The sequence below is a fragment of the Zalophus californianus genome, chromosome 15 (genome assembly GCF_009762305.2).
Source record: "Zalophus californianus isolate mZalCal1 chromosome 15, mZalCal1.pri.v2, whole genome shotgun sequence".
Lineage (NCBI taxonomy): Eukaryota > Metazoa > Chordata > Mammalia > Carnivora > Otariidae > Zalophus > Zalophus californianus.
Window position 1 is genome coordinate 54,419,617 of NC_045609.1, and position 15,657 is coordinate 54,435,273.

Sequence of the window (15,657 nt, forward strand, 5' to 3'; positions counted from 1 at the left end):
TGTCCAAATACTGTGTTAACATTTGCCTGAATCTAATGTAATCTACCATTAACTACATAATTTAAGTTTGATTCACTCTAAGTTATAGCCAATTTGACTCTATTATGGACTGAAAAAGAAACTAGCAGTAACCTTCAAAATAGCTAACTATGCGCCAAGCACCATGCAAACTGCTTAAATCCTTTATCTCCTTTCAACTTCTGAACAATCCTATGAGCTAGGAAATGTGAGCATAAACATTTCACACATGAAGAAATTACGGCTTAAGAGAGCTTAAGCACTACTGAAGAAGAAGTAAGTGACTGACTGATGGATTTGAATTTAACAATTATTTACTAAGTGTATGTGCACAGCACCATGCTAGGTTCTGAGGACACATGCATATCAAGCTCCATGATTTCAAACTCATAAGCTAGTGTGAAAATCACATAGGCCATGGTAATGAAATCCCAGTGTTATAATTTTATACTGACTTATAGATTATGTACTGTTTTACAGTGTTCAAAATGCCTTTCACATTCTTATTTGGTTCTCCACAATAAGCTCAAACAGTACAGAAGCCAGATAGTCACATCACCCCTACTTATATGAGGAATATAAAACTGAAGAAGTTCAGGGACTTGCTCAAGGTAATGAGTCTATAAGAGACAAAGTGAGGAAGGAGAATGTTGTTTGCAATATTATTACTATCTACCTAAAATGAATTAAAACCAACCTTATTCTTGAAACTCTTATAAGCTGCTGTAAATTTATATCTAAATTCCCCAACCAGGGGGTGCCTGGGTGGCTCAGTTGGTTAAGTGTCCAACTCTTGATTTTGGCTCAGGTCATGATCTCAGGATCCTGAGATCAAGCCCTGCATCATGCTCTGTGCTGTGCTCCGGCTCCACGCTGGGCATGGAGCCTGCTTAAGATTCTCTCCCTCTCCCTCTGTTCCTCCCCGCTTCTCTTAAAAAAAAAAAATCTTATAAATTCCCCAACCAGTTTCAGCTACTATAAGATTTATTTTTTATTTGAGAGAGAGAATGAGCGAGTGAGGGGGCGCAGACGGAGATGGAGAGAGAGAATCTTAAGGAGGCTCCATGCCCTGCACAAGGCTGACCTGGGGTTCAATCTCACGACCCCAAGATCATGACCTGAGCCAAAATCAAAAGTTGGACGCTTAACTGACTGAGCCACCCAGGCGCCCCCCTCTTTCATCTAGTAAAAAACAGAAATCTAAATGCATTCACCAATTAAATCCTACATTTGACACATATAGCAGATTACATTTCATGTTAAAAAATGTGAGTAGGGGGGGCGCCTGGGTGACTCAGTCATTAAGCATCTGCCTTTGGCTCAAGTCATGATCTCAGGGTCCTGGGACTGAGCCCCATGTCGGGCTCCCTGCTCGGCGGGAAGCCTGCTTCTCCCCCTCCCACTCCCCCTACTTGTGTTCCCTCTCTCGCTGTGTCTCTCTATGTCAAATAAGTAAATAAGATCTTAAAAAAAAAAAAAAGTGAGTAGGTTATTATATTTTAATTCCCTTGTACCTTTTTCCTTTTTCTTAGAGGTCTCTTCTGCAGAAGATAATCTGGATTTTTTATGTGATGACTCTTCATAATCTTTTTTGGTTTTATCCTTTCTTTTTTTTGACTTGACTTCTTTTCTCCTTTATGTTGAACAACATAAAATTAAAGTTAACTTTTTCAAATGACCTTTATGAGAAATAAGGAACCAATAAGCAAAGACGTCAAATCAGTTAGAGTACCTTATTTTTACAATGTAATTTACATAAGAAAGCCTTAAATGAGTCTGTAAATATTTTAGGTTAGTATATTAATTAAAGACAATTCTGTAAGATAATCAAGCCTAAAATTCTGAAACAAATTATTTTTTGTAAGTTCTATATAAAACCTTAGTAAATATAAATCATAGTTTTACTCATTTCCTTCTTTTTATTTTCTATCATTTAGCCATTTTTTTAAATTACAAAAACAAATGTCATTTCCCTCCATGTAATTTATAGCTACCTATACTTTGAAAAAATACATAAAATAAGAAGAAACACTGTAACAGCTCTAAACCACCACTAAGTAGAAAATTCTTCTGTTAAGAATAAAAGAATACAGTAAAAAGGCATAAAGGAATGAGGATGGACGGCCTCATTGTTAACTCAAATGTCTACTTTAGACCATTTGTCCTTTTACTGCTGTAGCTTTATCTCTTCTAGGCCAGGTTTACAATGCTGCCAGTACCATGGTTGGCAAGTAATTGATTTTAACTGGCTAAGAAAGGAAATACTAGATAGGAAAAGGTGATAACGCTGAAGTTAGGACCAGGAAAGAGAATGAAAGGACAACAAAGAGGTTCAGTTTCCAGAAACTTGCTCATCAGACTTCCCAAATTAAGGTACTTATACCAAATGCTGTAAGATTATTTAAGGTAGTAACCACTTTCGGCCTCTCTTAAGAATCATTTCAATTTTGAAATGAAGCTTGAAAGTCAAGGTCAAAAAAACTCTCTGGTACCTTTCAGTATCACTGATGGAGAGGGGAAATAAAGGTTAGGCTATCTAAGTAATCTAAAAAACCCTGCTAGTTTCAAGAATTTAAAAATTAATTACTTAATATTTATTTTTAATAACTAAAATACTAAAGCATATTTATAACATAGCTGATTTTAAAATTAATATACTGACATATATATTTATAGTTGCAGAATCTCACTGTTATCACAATAATGGCAGGTCACAGATTTTGTCTGAACATCTTCAATGCCAGGGACCCCATTATGCTTAACTTCCCGTATGCCAGGCACTATGTCAAGCACTTTACATGTACTTTCATTAATCCCCACAATAACCTTGGCATCTTCATTTTTAGAGGTGATAAAATTGAGTTCTACAGAGTTTAAGTACCTTGCCCAAAGAAGACAACTAGCAAGTGGTGAAGCTGAGAGGAACACACAGGTGTCTTGTTTCAAAGCCCATGATCTTATTTATATATACTGCACATTGTAGAACACTGATATTCCTCCCCCACTCAACATGACAGACACATTCTAGCTCACTTAACAGGAGCCTAATTTTAACATCTGAAATGAGAATAAAGGTATATAATTCTGTGTAAGAATGACAAACTCCAAATAAAACACTGTTAAAATGAGACATAAGTGATACTCTTAGTGGAAAACCCAAAAGACTCCACCCCCAAATTGCTAGAACTCATACAGGAATTCAGCAACATGGCAGGATATAAAATCAATGCACAGAAATCAGTTGCATTTCTATACACCAACGAGATAGAAGAAAGAAATTAAGGAGTCGATCCCTTTTACAATTGCACCCAAAACTGTAAGATACCTAGGAATAAACCTAACCAAAGAGGCAAAGGATCTGTACTCAGAAAACTATAAAATACTCATGAAAGAAATTGAGGAAGGCACAAAGAAATGGAAAAACATTCCATGCTCATGGATTAGAAGAACAAATATTGTGAAAATGTCTATGCTACCTAGAGGAATCTACACATTCAATGCAATCCCATTAAAGTACCATCAACTTTTTTCACAGAACTGGAACAAATAATCCTAAAATTTGTATGGAACCAGAAAAGACTCTGAATAGCCAAAGGAATGTTGAAAAAGAAAACCAAAGCTGGTGGCATCAAATTCTGGACTTCAAGCTCTATTACAAACCTGTAATCATCAAGACAGTATAGTACTGGCAACAGACACATGGATCAATGGAACAGAATAGAGAACCCAGAAATGGACCCTCAACTCTATCTATGGTCAATTAATCTTCAACAAAGCAGGAAAGAATATCCAATGGAAAAAGGGCAGTCTCTTCAACAAATGGTGTTGGGAAAATTGGACAGCCACATGTAGAAGCATGAAACTGGACCATTTCCTTACACCATACACAAAACTGGACACAAAATGGATGAAAGACCTCAGTGTGAGACAGGAATCCATCAAAATCCTTGAGGAGAACACAGGCAGCAATCTCTTCGATCTCAGCCACAGCAACTTCTTGCTACACACATTTCCAAAGGCAAGAGAAACAAAGGCAAAATGAACTCTTGGGACTTCATCAAGATAAAAAGCTTTTGCACAGCAAAGGAAATAGTCAACAAAACCAAAAGACAACTGACAGAATGGGAGAAGATATTTGCAAATGACATATCAGATAAAAGGCTAGTATCCAAAATCTATAAAGAACTTAACAAACTCAAAACCCAAAGAACAAAATAATCCAATCAAGAAATGGGCAGAAGATATTAACAGACATTTCTGCAAAGAAGACATCCAAAAGGCCAATAGACACATGAAAAAGTCCTCAACATCACCTGGCATCAGGGAAATACAAATCAAAACCTCAATGAGATAGCACCTCACACCAGCCAGAATGGCTAAAATTAACAAGTCAGTAAACAACAGATGTTGGCGAGGATGCAGAGAGGGGAACCCTCCTACACTGTTGGTGGGAATGCAAGTTGGTGCAGCCACTCTGGAAAACAGTATGGAGGTTCCTCAAAAAGTTGAAAGTAGAGCTACCCTTATGATCCAGCAATTGAACTACTGGTATTTACCCCAAAGATACAAATATAGGGATCCGAAAGGGCACCTGCACCCCAATGTTTATAGCAGCCATGTCCACAATAGCCAAACTATGGAAAGAGCCCAGATGTCCATCGACAGATGAATGGATAAAGAAGTGGTATATATACACAAGGAATATTATGCAGCCATCAAAAAAATGAAATCTTGCCATTTGCAACAATGTGGATGGAACTAGAGGGTATTATGCTAAGTGAGATAAGTCAATCAAAGAAAGACAATTATCTTATGATCTTACTCATATGTGCAATTTAAGAAACAAGGCAGAGGATCATAGGGGAAGAAAGAAAAAAATGAAACAAGATGAAACCAGCGAGGGAGACAAATCATAAGAGACTAAATCTTAGGAAACAAACTGAGGGTTGCTGGAGAGGAGGGGCCTAGGGAGATGGGGTAACTGGGTGATGGACATTGGGGAGGGTATGTGTTGTAATGAGCACTGGGTATGATATAAGACTGATGACTCACAGACCTGTACCCCTGAAACAAATAATATATGTTAATTAATTGAATTTAAATTTAAAAAAAAGAAATGAGACATAAGAATCACTTTATGAAGATCTGCTTTACAATACAGTTTCTAAGAATATTATGGCTTCTGAACATTGACTCCAAACTAAAAATTCTAGCATCTATCTACCACCCTGCACAGGCCGTCATGTTTAAAACTGCTTCGCTAGGGCACCTGGGTGGCTCAGTTGGTTAAGCGACTGCCTTCGGCTCAGGTCATGACCCTGGAGTTCGGGGATCGAGTAACACATCGGGCTCCCTGCTCAGCAGGGAGTCTGCTTCTCCCTCTGACCCTCTTCCCTCTCATGCTCTCTATCTCTCATTCTCTCTCTCTCAAATAAATAAAAATCTTTAAAAAATAAATAAATAAATAAAACTGCTTGGCTAGGGGCGCCTGGGTGGCTCAGTCGTTAAGCATCTGCCTTCGGCTCAGGTCATGATCCTAGAGTCCTGGAATCGAGCCCCGCATCAGGCTCCCTGCTCAGCAGGAAGCCTGCTTCTCCCTCTCCCACTCCCCCTGCTTGTGTTCCCTCTCTCGCTTTGTCTCTCTCTGTCAAATAAATAAATAAAATCTTTAAAAACAAACAAACAAACAAAAACTGCTTGGCTAGAGTAAGGCACGGCAAACTTCCAGTTCCCCAGTATATGTGTATGATGTATCACACAGTAATGCCAGATATTCTGTATAATCAACTAATTAAACCATCAACCAGTCAAGTCCACATTTAGACATTCAGTGCAGGTAAGTGACTATGTCCAAGACTACTAAACGTTAACAACAGCATTTTAAAAGATAATATTACCTGTGATGAAAATTTAATTTAAAGGAACATTCTTGGCATAACCCTAAAAAAAAAAAAGTGATACCACTTAAAGGCTGAATTTGAATTAACTGTACTGCTACTCTACCTTTAATATCATACATTCTTATTATTCCTCATATCCCTTTTATAGAGTATCTGAAAAAAAAAATCTGATTCTCTCCACCTCAAAAAATGCATATGCATAATAAAAAGGGTAACAGAATGCTTGAGGAATAGAAAATATTCTAACATTACTTTAGAAAAAAGTGCTGTCAATTTATTCTAAAAGCAAACTCTGTTCCATTTACAGCATTAATGTGTGTCTCACATCAAAGATATCTAATAACAACAGTGTGGGTATAGTCACTTCCTCTGAAGTGCTTTCAGAGTTTTCAAATAGAAGAGAGCTTTTCAGGAAGTTCCACAGTTGTGGCCTCTTCTTTTGCCTTAATCTCAGTTCACACCAATTGACTTTTCCTCATGAGCACTTCTAGGAGGAACTTCTGCATTGGTGTGCATTAAGTAGCACATGAGGAAATTCTTGACTCCTATAGGGAGTAGGCAGAAAACTCTGAAGCACATTTATTTAGGACCCAGAGAAGGTTGCTAACATGATGGACCGAGGAAGCTGACACAGATAAGACTAGCTTAATTTATGGGAAAAAAAGAAAAAAAGAAAGAACAACAGATTCTAAAACATGCATATTAACAGAAGCTGCTGCACTCTGGGGTATAACCTTAATAAGCTTTTAAGACTGATATCAAGAACAATTATGCCATCCTAAAAGTTTTTTCTTTATTGACACAAAGAGAGGGTATTTATTGTCCACACCACAACAATATGGTTACCAGGTAACATGAGATTTTACGTTGCCTTTTCTGATACTCCGCATCTCATTCTGCATTGGTGACATTCCCACGTTAGCGGGAAGAGGTCTTCACTTTACATATTGTAGGTTTACATTTGGCATTAGAACTGTTTCACCTAAATATCACCATAATACTGAGAATATAAAAATTATAGGCTAAAAAATTATTTGTCACTTTGGGAAACTCAGAAAAAAGAGCACTTCCAGAAAGATAAATTTTTTTAATTAAATTTTACTCTCTATATTTTTAAATCTAAATTACTAGATAAAATTGAAGAAATCTATTATATCCCACCTAAAGCCAACTTACTTAATTTAACAAGTGCATTTCTCTTCTCACCATGCTCAACATAACCAAAGTTAACTTCCCAACTCTTCAAGTCTTCTCTTTTATCACAACATTTATTTCCACAGAAAAACTGGCCTGCAATAAAGAAAGGAATATTAGCTATGATAGTTAGTGACAATGTTTACCTGTACAATCTGGAATTACTCCTAAAATTTACTCTTAACACACATAAATTCTTAGTTTTAGGTAGTCAGTATTAAAAAATAACTGAGAATAACTATAGTATGCTCAACAAATGCATATACAAGTATTAAATCAAAAAACTGAAGAAAAGTTTATTAAAAAAAAATCAGTCACAGAATTCTTGCTCGATAGATACACCATACAGATCAGGGTTTCAGTGACTCCCTGGTTAGGAAATCTTATACTTTGAAAAATGGAAGTACTAAAAATACATACTCAATAATACCCAAAAAGAATAAATATATTTCCATAGTACATGTACTTACACCTGGGTGAATCCTTTTAATATTTAATAATAATTTTTAAATTGATTAAAATTCTTATTTTAAGTATTAACATTATGGTTTCTATTTTAAGTACCAGCATAAAATGGCACTTAAAGCACATTTTAAAATAGTAGCACTTTGAAATGAAGTAGAGTAAGTAATTAAACCCAATGCTCTAAACTTTAGAGTTACCGGACACTAAAATCAACACATTATCATGTCCACTGTATATTAAAACATTCTGCAAAAAAGGACTAACACTGATGATCTGTGAGAAAAAATAAAAGAAACTACTCAACAACTATTTACTTTCACAGCAGAAGATGAACCTTGTATTTGTACAAACAAAAAAATTTTTATCTCAATAATTTGCATCAACAGAAACAAATCTAAACTTTTCATAAAAAGAAATAATCAAAATGAATTTTGAAAATTATCAGTCCAAACAACCTATAACTTTTCTAAACTGGCATTTTTTTTACTCATTCCAAATGAATAGTTCATGAAATCTGTGCACATTCAGTAATGGCTCTATTTTTAAAACAGCAACAAAATTATGATTCTAAATCAGAGCAATAGCTTTCTCTTACCAACTAATCCTTTTTTTCAGTTATAGTAACTTAAAGAATGCTCATCAATTTTTTTAAAGGCAGCATTACTTACCATCACCTGAAAATTCCATTTAATAAAAGTATGAAATTTTAAAACTGTGAGACATTTCAAAATTTCTCATTGTTTAGATAAAAACACAAACTAAAATGTAATACTAAGAAAAGTTAAAACTAGCTTTAAATTTATTCTTTTTCCTTCTCCTTTAGAGTATCTTCAGGGCTGATCCTTCATCTACAAAAAAAAAAAATCCTATTCCTTAATTTTATTTTATTGCAAATCCAGTTTTATACTTCACACAGACATCCAATTTATGGAAGATGTAAATGATCCACAATGATGGCATCAATGTTTAATCATTTTAAAGTGCAACCTTTATTTTCAGTTTAAAGGTTCTTTAAGTTATTAGTTTAAAATTATTTCCTAAATGCTCTTTTGTAGTTTTCAGAAGCATTAACACTTTAAAATGCACTTATCAATAAAGAGCTTTTATATCATAAGACAGTACAAAGATATTAATTTTTCAGAGATTTATGAGACTACAACAATGCATATAAAAAGCATTTATTGATTGCCTACCAAATGTTTGATCTTTTGCCATAAGACTAAATATTCAGGCTCAATCTCAATTACATCCCAAAGTAAGAACTAGCCTGTCCAAAAATTCTATTAGTTTCAAAGTGATATTTAATCTCTACATTCAAAATCTGATTAGACTGGAATACAGTAATACCAACTCATTATTCTAAAAGTTGATAAAAAGAAAAACTCAAGTATTCATCCTTTATTAGTCTGATTTAACTCTTTAAACATTTTCTACTTAATCTCCATTGAATGCTCTAAAAGCAAAAATATAAAGGTAAAAATCACTAAAGCATTATATTTTGACCTTTGCTAGTAAAATATCATGAATACATTGTCTCTAATTTTACTTTTATAGATAACCATTTATTGTATAATGAAGAATAATCTTACCCAATGACTTCAATAATACAACAAAATAACCTTATCCTATTAAAAAGTAAAATTTCAAAAAAGAATTACCTTTTCCTGAAATTACTTCTTTTTCTATTCGCCACCTAAATCCAAACTAATGAGAAAAAAATTACATTTATGCCAGTGTAAATTTAAACACTATTTAAACTGTATATACATCTAAACATACAGCCAACAACTGACATGACATTTACCAATCTATAAAGCAAACCTAATTCACCAGGAAGGGAAGATGGCAGCAGAGTAGGACCCTAGGCTTGACTTGAAGCCTAGTACTTGAATACAACTAGGTAACTATCAAGTTATCCTAAATACCCCAGAAATCCATCTGTAGACTGGCAGAACAAACTTCACAACTAAAGGTTAGTTAGAGAAGAGGCCACATCAAAGTAAGTAGAAAGTGTGGAGATGTGGCTTTGGAGAGAAACAGATTGTGGCTGGTGGGGAGGGAGCTATGGTCAGGGAGAGGGGCGAGAGACAGACTAGCACATGGGGGAGTGCACGGGGCAAATGAATCCACATAGCAATTGGCTTGGAAAACAAGGGAGGCAAAATTTGGTGAGTTCTTGCAACTCCAAAAGTCTGGAGTTTTAAAGGTCAGCATGCTTGGCTCTGGCACAACTTGGAGGACATTGGGACTGCTCTTGGACAAAAGGCAGGTCAAACACCCCATGGGTATACAGCATAGAAACAGTGATCTGAAGAGTGCCTGGGGCACACAGTGCAGAGGTCAGTTGCTCATCTCTGAGCATGTCCCAGAAAGGCAGTGTTCACAGAAAGACCCCTCTGGGGATAAAGAAACTGGCCAGCACCATTTCCCTTCCCTGCCCCTCAGAATAAACACAGGGCCACCTGTGGAAACCAGTGCAGTGCTGACCCTCACTATCTAACCTGCTTACACCAAGCCCTACCCGTCCCCATGCTCCAGAGAATCTCTGCTTCACAGGCACACTTGCCTCTGTCCCAGCACAGTGGGCCCCCTTCCCCAGACAACTAGCCCAAACCCCTTCCACACCATGTCTCCCTACCAGGGAGTCTTGCAAGGCCTTGGTTCTGGTAATGTCAGTGACAGGTCTCATTTCACAAGCAGACCAGAGCATACCTAGTTAAAACGTACCACATTCAGGTCAGAGACCAAACACTGCCTATGACAGGCAAAGAGAACCTTTGCAGACAACTGGCCTGAAAGATAAAGCGGCCAGGACACAAAAGCAGAGTGCATGTAGTACACCCAGGAGACACTCCCAGAAGCACCAAGCCCTGGAGAAGAGGGGACACTACACTGCAGGGCACTACAGGACCTCTTCTTCATAAAGCCAGTACCCTCAAGAACAGGAGACAGAGCTGACTTTCCTAACACACAAACAAGCACAGAGACTTAGACAAAATGAGAAGACAGAGGAATTTGTCCTAAATGAAAGAACAGGACAAGGTCATAGATGGAGATCTAAGCAAAACAGATATAAGTAACATGCCTGATGAAGAATTTAAAGCAATGATCATAAGGAAACTCACTGGACTTGAGAAGAGTGGAAGGCATCATTGAAACACAGAGATAAGGAATAACATAGCAGAAATAAAGGGCTCAATAAATGAAATGAGAAACATTCTCGATGGCATAAACAACAGGCAAGAAGAAGCAGAGGAATGAATTAATGACCTAAGGGACAGAGTAGTGGAAGGTAATCAAGATGAACAAAAGAGAGAAAAAAATTATGCAAAGTGTGAACAGACTTAGGGAACTCAGTGACTCCATCAAAGGTAGTAACATTTGTATTATAGTAGAGTCCTAGAAGAAGAGAAAAGGGGGCAGAGAATTTATTAGAAGAAATAATAGCTGAAAACTTCCCTACTGTGGGAAAAGAAACAGTTACCCACATCCAGAAGGCAAAGAGAACCCCCAACAAAATCAACAAAAGCAAACCCACGCCGAGACATATTATAATTAAAATGACAAAATTGATAAAGAAAAAATATTAAAAGCAGCAAGACAAGACAGTTACACACAGAGGAAACCCCATAAGGTTATCAGCAGATTTTTCAGCAGAAACTTTCCAAACCAGAAAGGAATGGCATGATCTATTCAAAGTACTGAATAGAAAAAACCTACAGCCAAAAATACTCTATCCAGCAAGGCTACCATTCAGAATAGGAGAGATAAAGTTTCCCAGGCAAACAAAAACTAAAGGAGGTCATGACCACTCAACCAGCCTTGCAAGGAATATTAAAGGGGACTCTTTGAGAGACGCCTGGATGGCTCAGTCAGTTGAGCGTCTGCCTTTGGCTCAGGTCATGATCCCGGGGTTCTGGGATCGAGTCCCAAATCCAACTCCTTGCTCAGCAGGGAGCCTGCTTCTCTCTCTGCCTGCCATTCCCCTGCTTGTGCACTCTCTCTCTCTCTCTCTCTGATAAATAAATAAATAAAATAAAATAAAAAAGTTTAAAAAAATAAAATAAAATAAAATAAAGGGGGACTTGGGGCGCTTGGGTGGCTCAGTCATTAAGTATCTGCCTTCGGCTTGGGTCATGATCCCAGGGTCCTGGGATCGAGCCCTGCACTGGGCTCCCTGCTCGGTGGGAAGCCTGCTTCTCCCTCTCCCACTCCCCCTGCTTGTGTTCCCTCTATTCGCTGTCTCTGTCTCTCTCTGTCAAATAAATAAAATCTTTTAAAAAATAAATAAATAAATAAAGGTGGACTTCTTGAGAGGAAATGAAAAACCAAAAATGAGAGTATGAAGGTAGGAAACACAAAAGCAGTAAAAATGAATATTTCTGAAAAACACCAGTCAAGCAACTCACAAAATAGCCACAGCAGATAACAAAAAGAAATAAAAGGCATCCAAATCGGTAAGGAAGAAGTAAAATTTTCACTATTTGCAATGACATGATACTAGATATAGAAAATCTGGAAGACTTTACCAAAAAATGACTAACTGATCAACAAATTCAATCAAGTCCCAGGATATAAAATCAAAGTACAGAATCTGTTCCATTTCTATACACCAATAATGAAGCAAGAGAAAGAGATATTAAGAAGACAATCCCATTTACAATTGCACCAAAAATAATATGATATCTAAGAATAAACCTAACCAAAGAGGTGAAAGACCAGTACTCTGAAAACTAAAACACTGATGAAATAAAGTGAAGAAACACAAAGAAATGGAAAGACATTCCATGCTCATGGACTGGAAGAACAAATATTGTTAAAATGTCTATACTACCCAAAGAAATCTACACATTTCATGCAATCCCTATCAAAATACCAACAGCATTTATCACAGAACTAGAACGAACAATCCTAAAATTTGTGTGGAACCGCAAAAGACCCTGAATAGCCAAAGCAATCTTGAAGAAGAAAAGCTGGAGGCATCACAATTCCAGACTTCCAAGTTACATTACAAACAGCACAGTACTGGCACAAAAACAGACACATAGATCAACGGAACAGAAGAGAAAACCCAGAAATGAACCCACAATTATATGGTCAATTAATCTTTCAAAAAGCAGATAAGAATATCTAATGGGAAAAAGACAGTCTTTTCAACAAATGGTGTTGGGAAAACTGGCCAGCAACAAGCCAAAGAATGAAACTGGGCCACTTTCCTATACCATACACAGAAATACATTCAAAATGGATTAAAGACCTGAAACCATAAAAATCCTAGAAAAGAGCATAGGCAATAATTTCTCCGACATTGACCACAGCAACTTTTTTCTAGATAGGTCCGTTGAGGCAAGGGAAACAAAAGCAAAAATAAACTACTGGGACTAAATCAAAATAAAAAGCTTTTGCACAGTGAAGGAAACAATCAACAAAACTAAAAGGCAATCTATAGAATGAGAGAAGATATCTGAAAATGACATGTCTGATAAAGGGTTAGTATCCCCCAAAATATATAAAGAACTTAAACAACTCAACACCCAAAAAACAATCCAATTAAAACATGGGCAGAAGGCACAAACAAACATTTCTCTAAAGAAGACATACAGATGGGCAACAGACACATGAAAAGATGCTCATCATCATTTATCATGAAGGAAATGCAAATCAAAACTACAGGGAGATATCATATCCCACCTGTCAGAATGGCTAAAAACAACACAGGTTTTAGTGAGGATGTGGAGAAAGGGGAACCCTCATGCACCATTGGTGGGAATGAAACTGGTATGGCCACTCTGGAAAACAGTATGGAGGTTCCTCAAAAAGTTAAAAATAGAACTACTCTACAATCTAGCAATGGCACTATTTGGGTATTTACCAAAAGAAACAAAAACACTAATTCAAAGGGATACATGCACCCCTTGGTTTACAGCAGCATTATTTACAATAGTCAAGATATGAGAGCAATCCAAGTATCCATCAACTGATGAATGGATAAAGATGTAATACACACACACACACACACACACACACACACACACACACACACACACACACACACTGGAGTATTATTTAGCCATAAAAAATGAAGTCTTGCCATTTGCAACAACATGGATGGAGCTAGAGTATAATGCTAAGTGAAATAAGTCAGTCAAAGAAAGACAAATACTGTATGATTTCACTCACATGTGGAATTTAAGAAACAAATGAGCAAAGGGAAAAAAAGAGAAAGACAAACTAAAAAACAGACTCTTATGTATAGAGAACTGATGGTTACCAGCAGGGAGGTGGAGGTGGGGTATGGTTAAATAGGTGATGCTGATTAAGAGTGTACTTGTAATGAGCACCGGGTGACTAAAATAAAAAGTTAAAAAAAAAGAAGAAGCAAACCTAATTTTCATTGTGATAGCTTTTTTCTCCTTATAGGATTCCAGGTATTTAAAAATACATTTGAACAATTACCAACTTTTCTGTTAAGGAATAATCTTCTTTACTTTTATTTATTTTTTTATTGAAGATTTTTATTTATTTATTTGAGAGACTGAGACAGAGAGAGCGACAGAGAGAACAAGCCAGGAGGAGAGGAAGAAGCAGGCTCCCTGCTGAGCAGGAAGCCCAATGCTGGGCTCGATCCCAGAACCCTGGGATCATGACGTGAGCCGAAGGCAGACGCTTAACCGACCGAGCCACCCAGGCGCCCCTCTTCTTTACTTTTAAACTACCTAATAAAAGATACAAGTACTAGGGCACAATAACTAAATTAATAAAAAATATGTATCTTGTTTTATGACACTGACAGAAAAAAAAAGAGGTTATGGTCCAGTAAAGAGGCAATATACTATAGTGCAAAAGAGCTGGATTGTCTGGGTTTACATCTTAGCTCCACCACTTAACAGCTTTGTAATACTGGACAAGGTATTTAATGTTCTTATGCCTCAGTTTCCTCATATGTAATGTAAAGATAATATAATACCTACTTCTTTGGACTAAGAGGTTCAAATGGGATAATACACATAATAGAATAGTACCTGAGAATAGAATAGTACTTAGAATAGTACCTGGTACATAGTATCCCAGGGGTTAGCAAACTACGGCCTGCTGCCTATTTTATAAAGTTTTATTGGAACACAACCACAATCATTCATTCATGTATGGCTCTTTCCCCACTGGCAAAGTGATGAACATGAAAGAGAAAGGGGACCCTCTGGAGTCCTAATGTGGAAAGTTGTTAAACTTCCCTCCAGATTCCTAAACGTAACTTTGTTTTTTGGCTAAAAATAATTTTTCTCCACTGCCTTTTTAAGATCTTTCATACCCATATGCTAATTTTCTGTAGGTTTAGTAAATGATTTCGTTTTCTATTCAGTTTATTATAATACTTAAAAGCTCAGCTCTAGAATCATGCAGAACCAATGTAAGTTCTACCATTCATTAACTACCTCTGTGGCCTTGGAAAGTCTCTTAACTTCTCAGTCTACTTCCTTTTTATGTATAAAAACCCCAATCTTAAAGGTTATTGTATTAAAAGAGATAATTCAGATGAAATGTTCAATGCCTAGTTAACGGTCTATTTTTATTTTATCGCCTACTATATGAATTAGGCAATTTTGTAGTTTAAATGCAACTGGGGGCTCAAATATTTGAAAATATTCTGATTAAAATCCAATAAAAATAAACCCCCCTCCAGTCTAGGAAAAAAAATAAAACATCCAAAATAACTCTGTTTATAACAATAAAATATTAAAAAAAATAATAACTCTGTTTAGTTCTATTTTTAAGCCTATACTTGTATGTAAGGATTGCTTGCCATCCAACATATATGTTGGGATGTCCACTGAAGCACAGACAAATGTGTACAGCAATAGTTTCCCAACTTTTTCTTCCATTCATTAATCTATTCAACAAATAAGTATTAAGCAACTACTTACGGGGCTTGGCACTCTGCTAAAGATATAAGATGATTGTGAAAATAGTGTCTATTGTTAAGAAGGTTATAATCTTATAGGGGATAAGAAATATAACAAACAAATATGGTATGTCCTACTAGTTAAAGGTTGTATAGAGGTTTTGCCTCAGTGAGTTTTTA

The 15,657-nt window shown here is 36.4% G+C and overlaps 1 protein-coding gene across 6 annotated transcripts in view; it reads right to left on the bottom strand.

Annotated features, from left to right (window-relative positions):
* Positions 1-15,657, bottom strand: part of LOC113923651 (protein FRA10AC1) — a 72,382-nt gene that overhangs the window by 11,728 nt on the left and 44,997 nt on the right. For 4 of the 6 annotated variants that reach the window (XM_027596633.1, XM_027596632.1, XM_027596634.1 and 1 more), the window contains 4 exons: positions 9,236-9,281; positions 7,095-7,208; positions 5,916-5,958; positions 1,533-1,651 (listed from right to left, as the gene is read on the bottom strand). In XM_027596633.1, the coding sequence (XP_027452434.1) occupies positions 1,533-1,651; positions 5,916-5,958; positions 7,095-7,208; positions 9,236-9,281 (322 nt within the window). The remainder of the gene's footprint in view (positions 1-1,532; positions 1,652-5,915; positions 5,959-7,094; positions 7,209-9,235; positions 9,282-15,657) is intronic. The other 2 variants (XR_003520389.1, XM_027596635.1) reach the window with 2 other exon arrangements.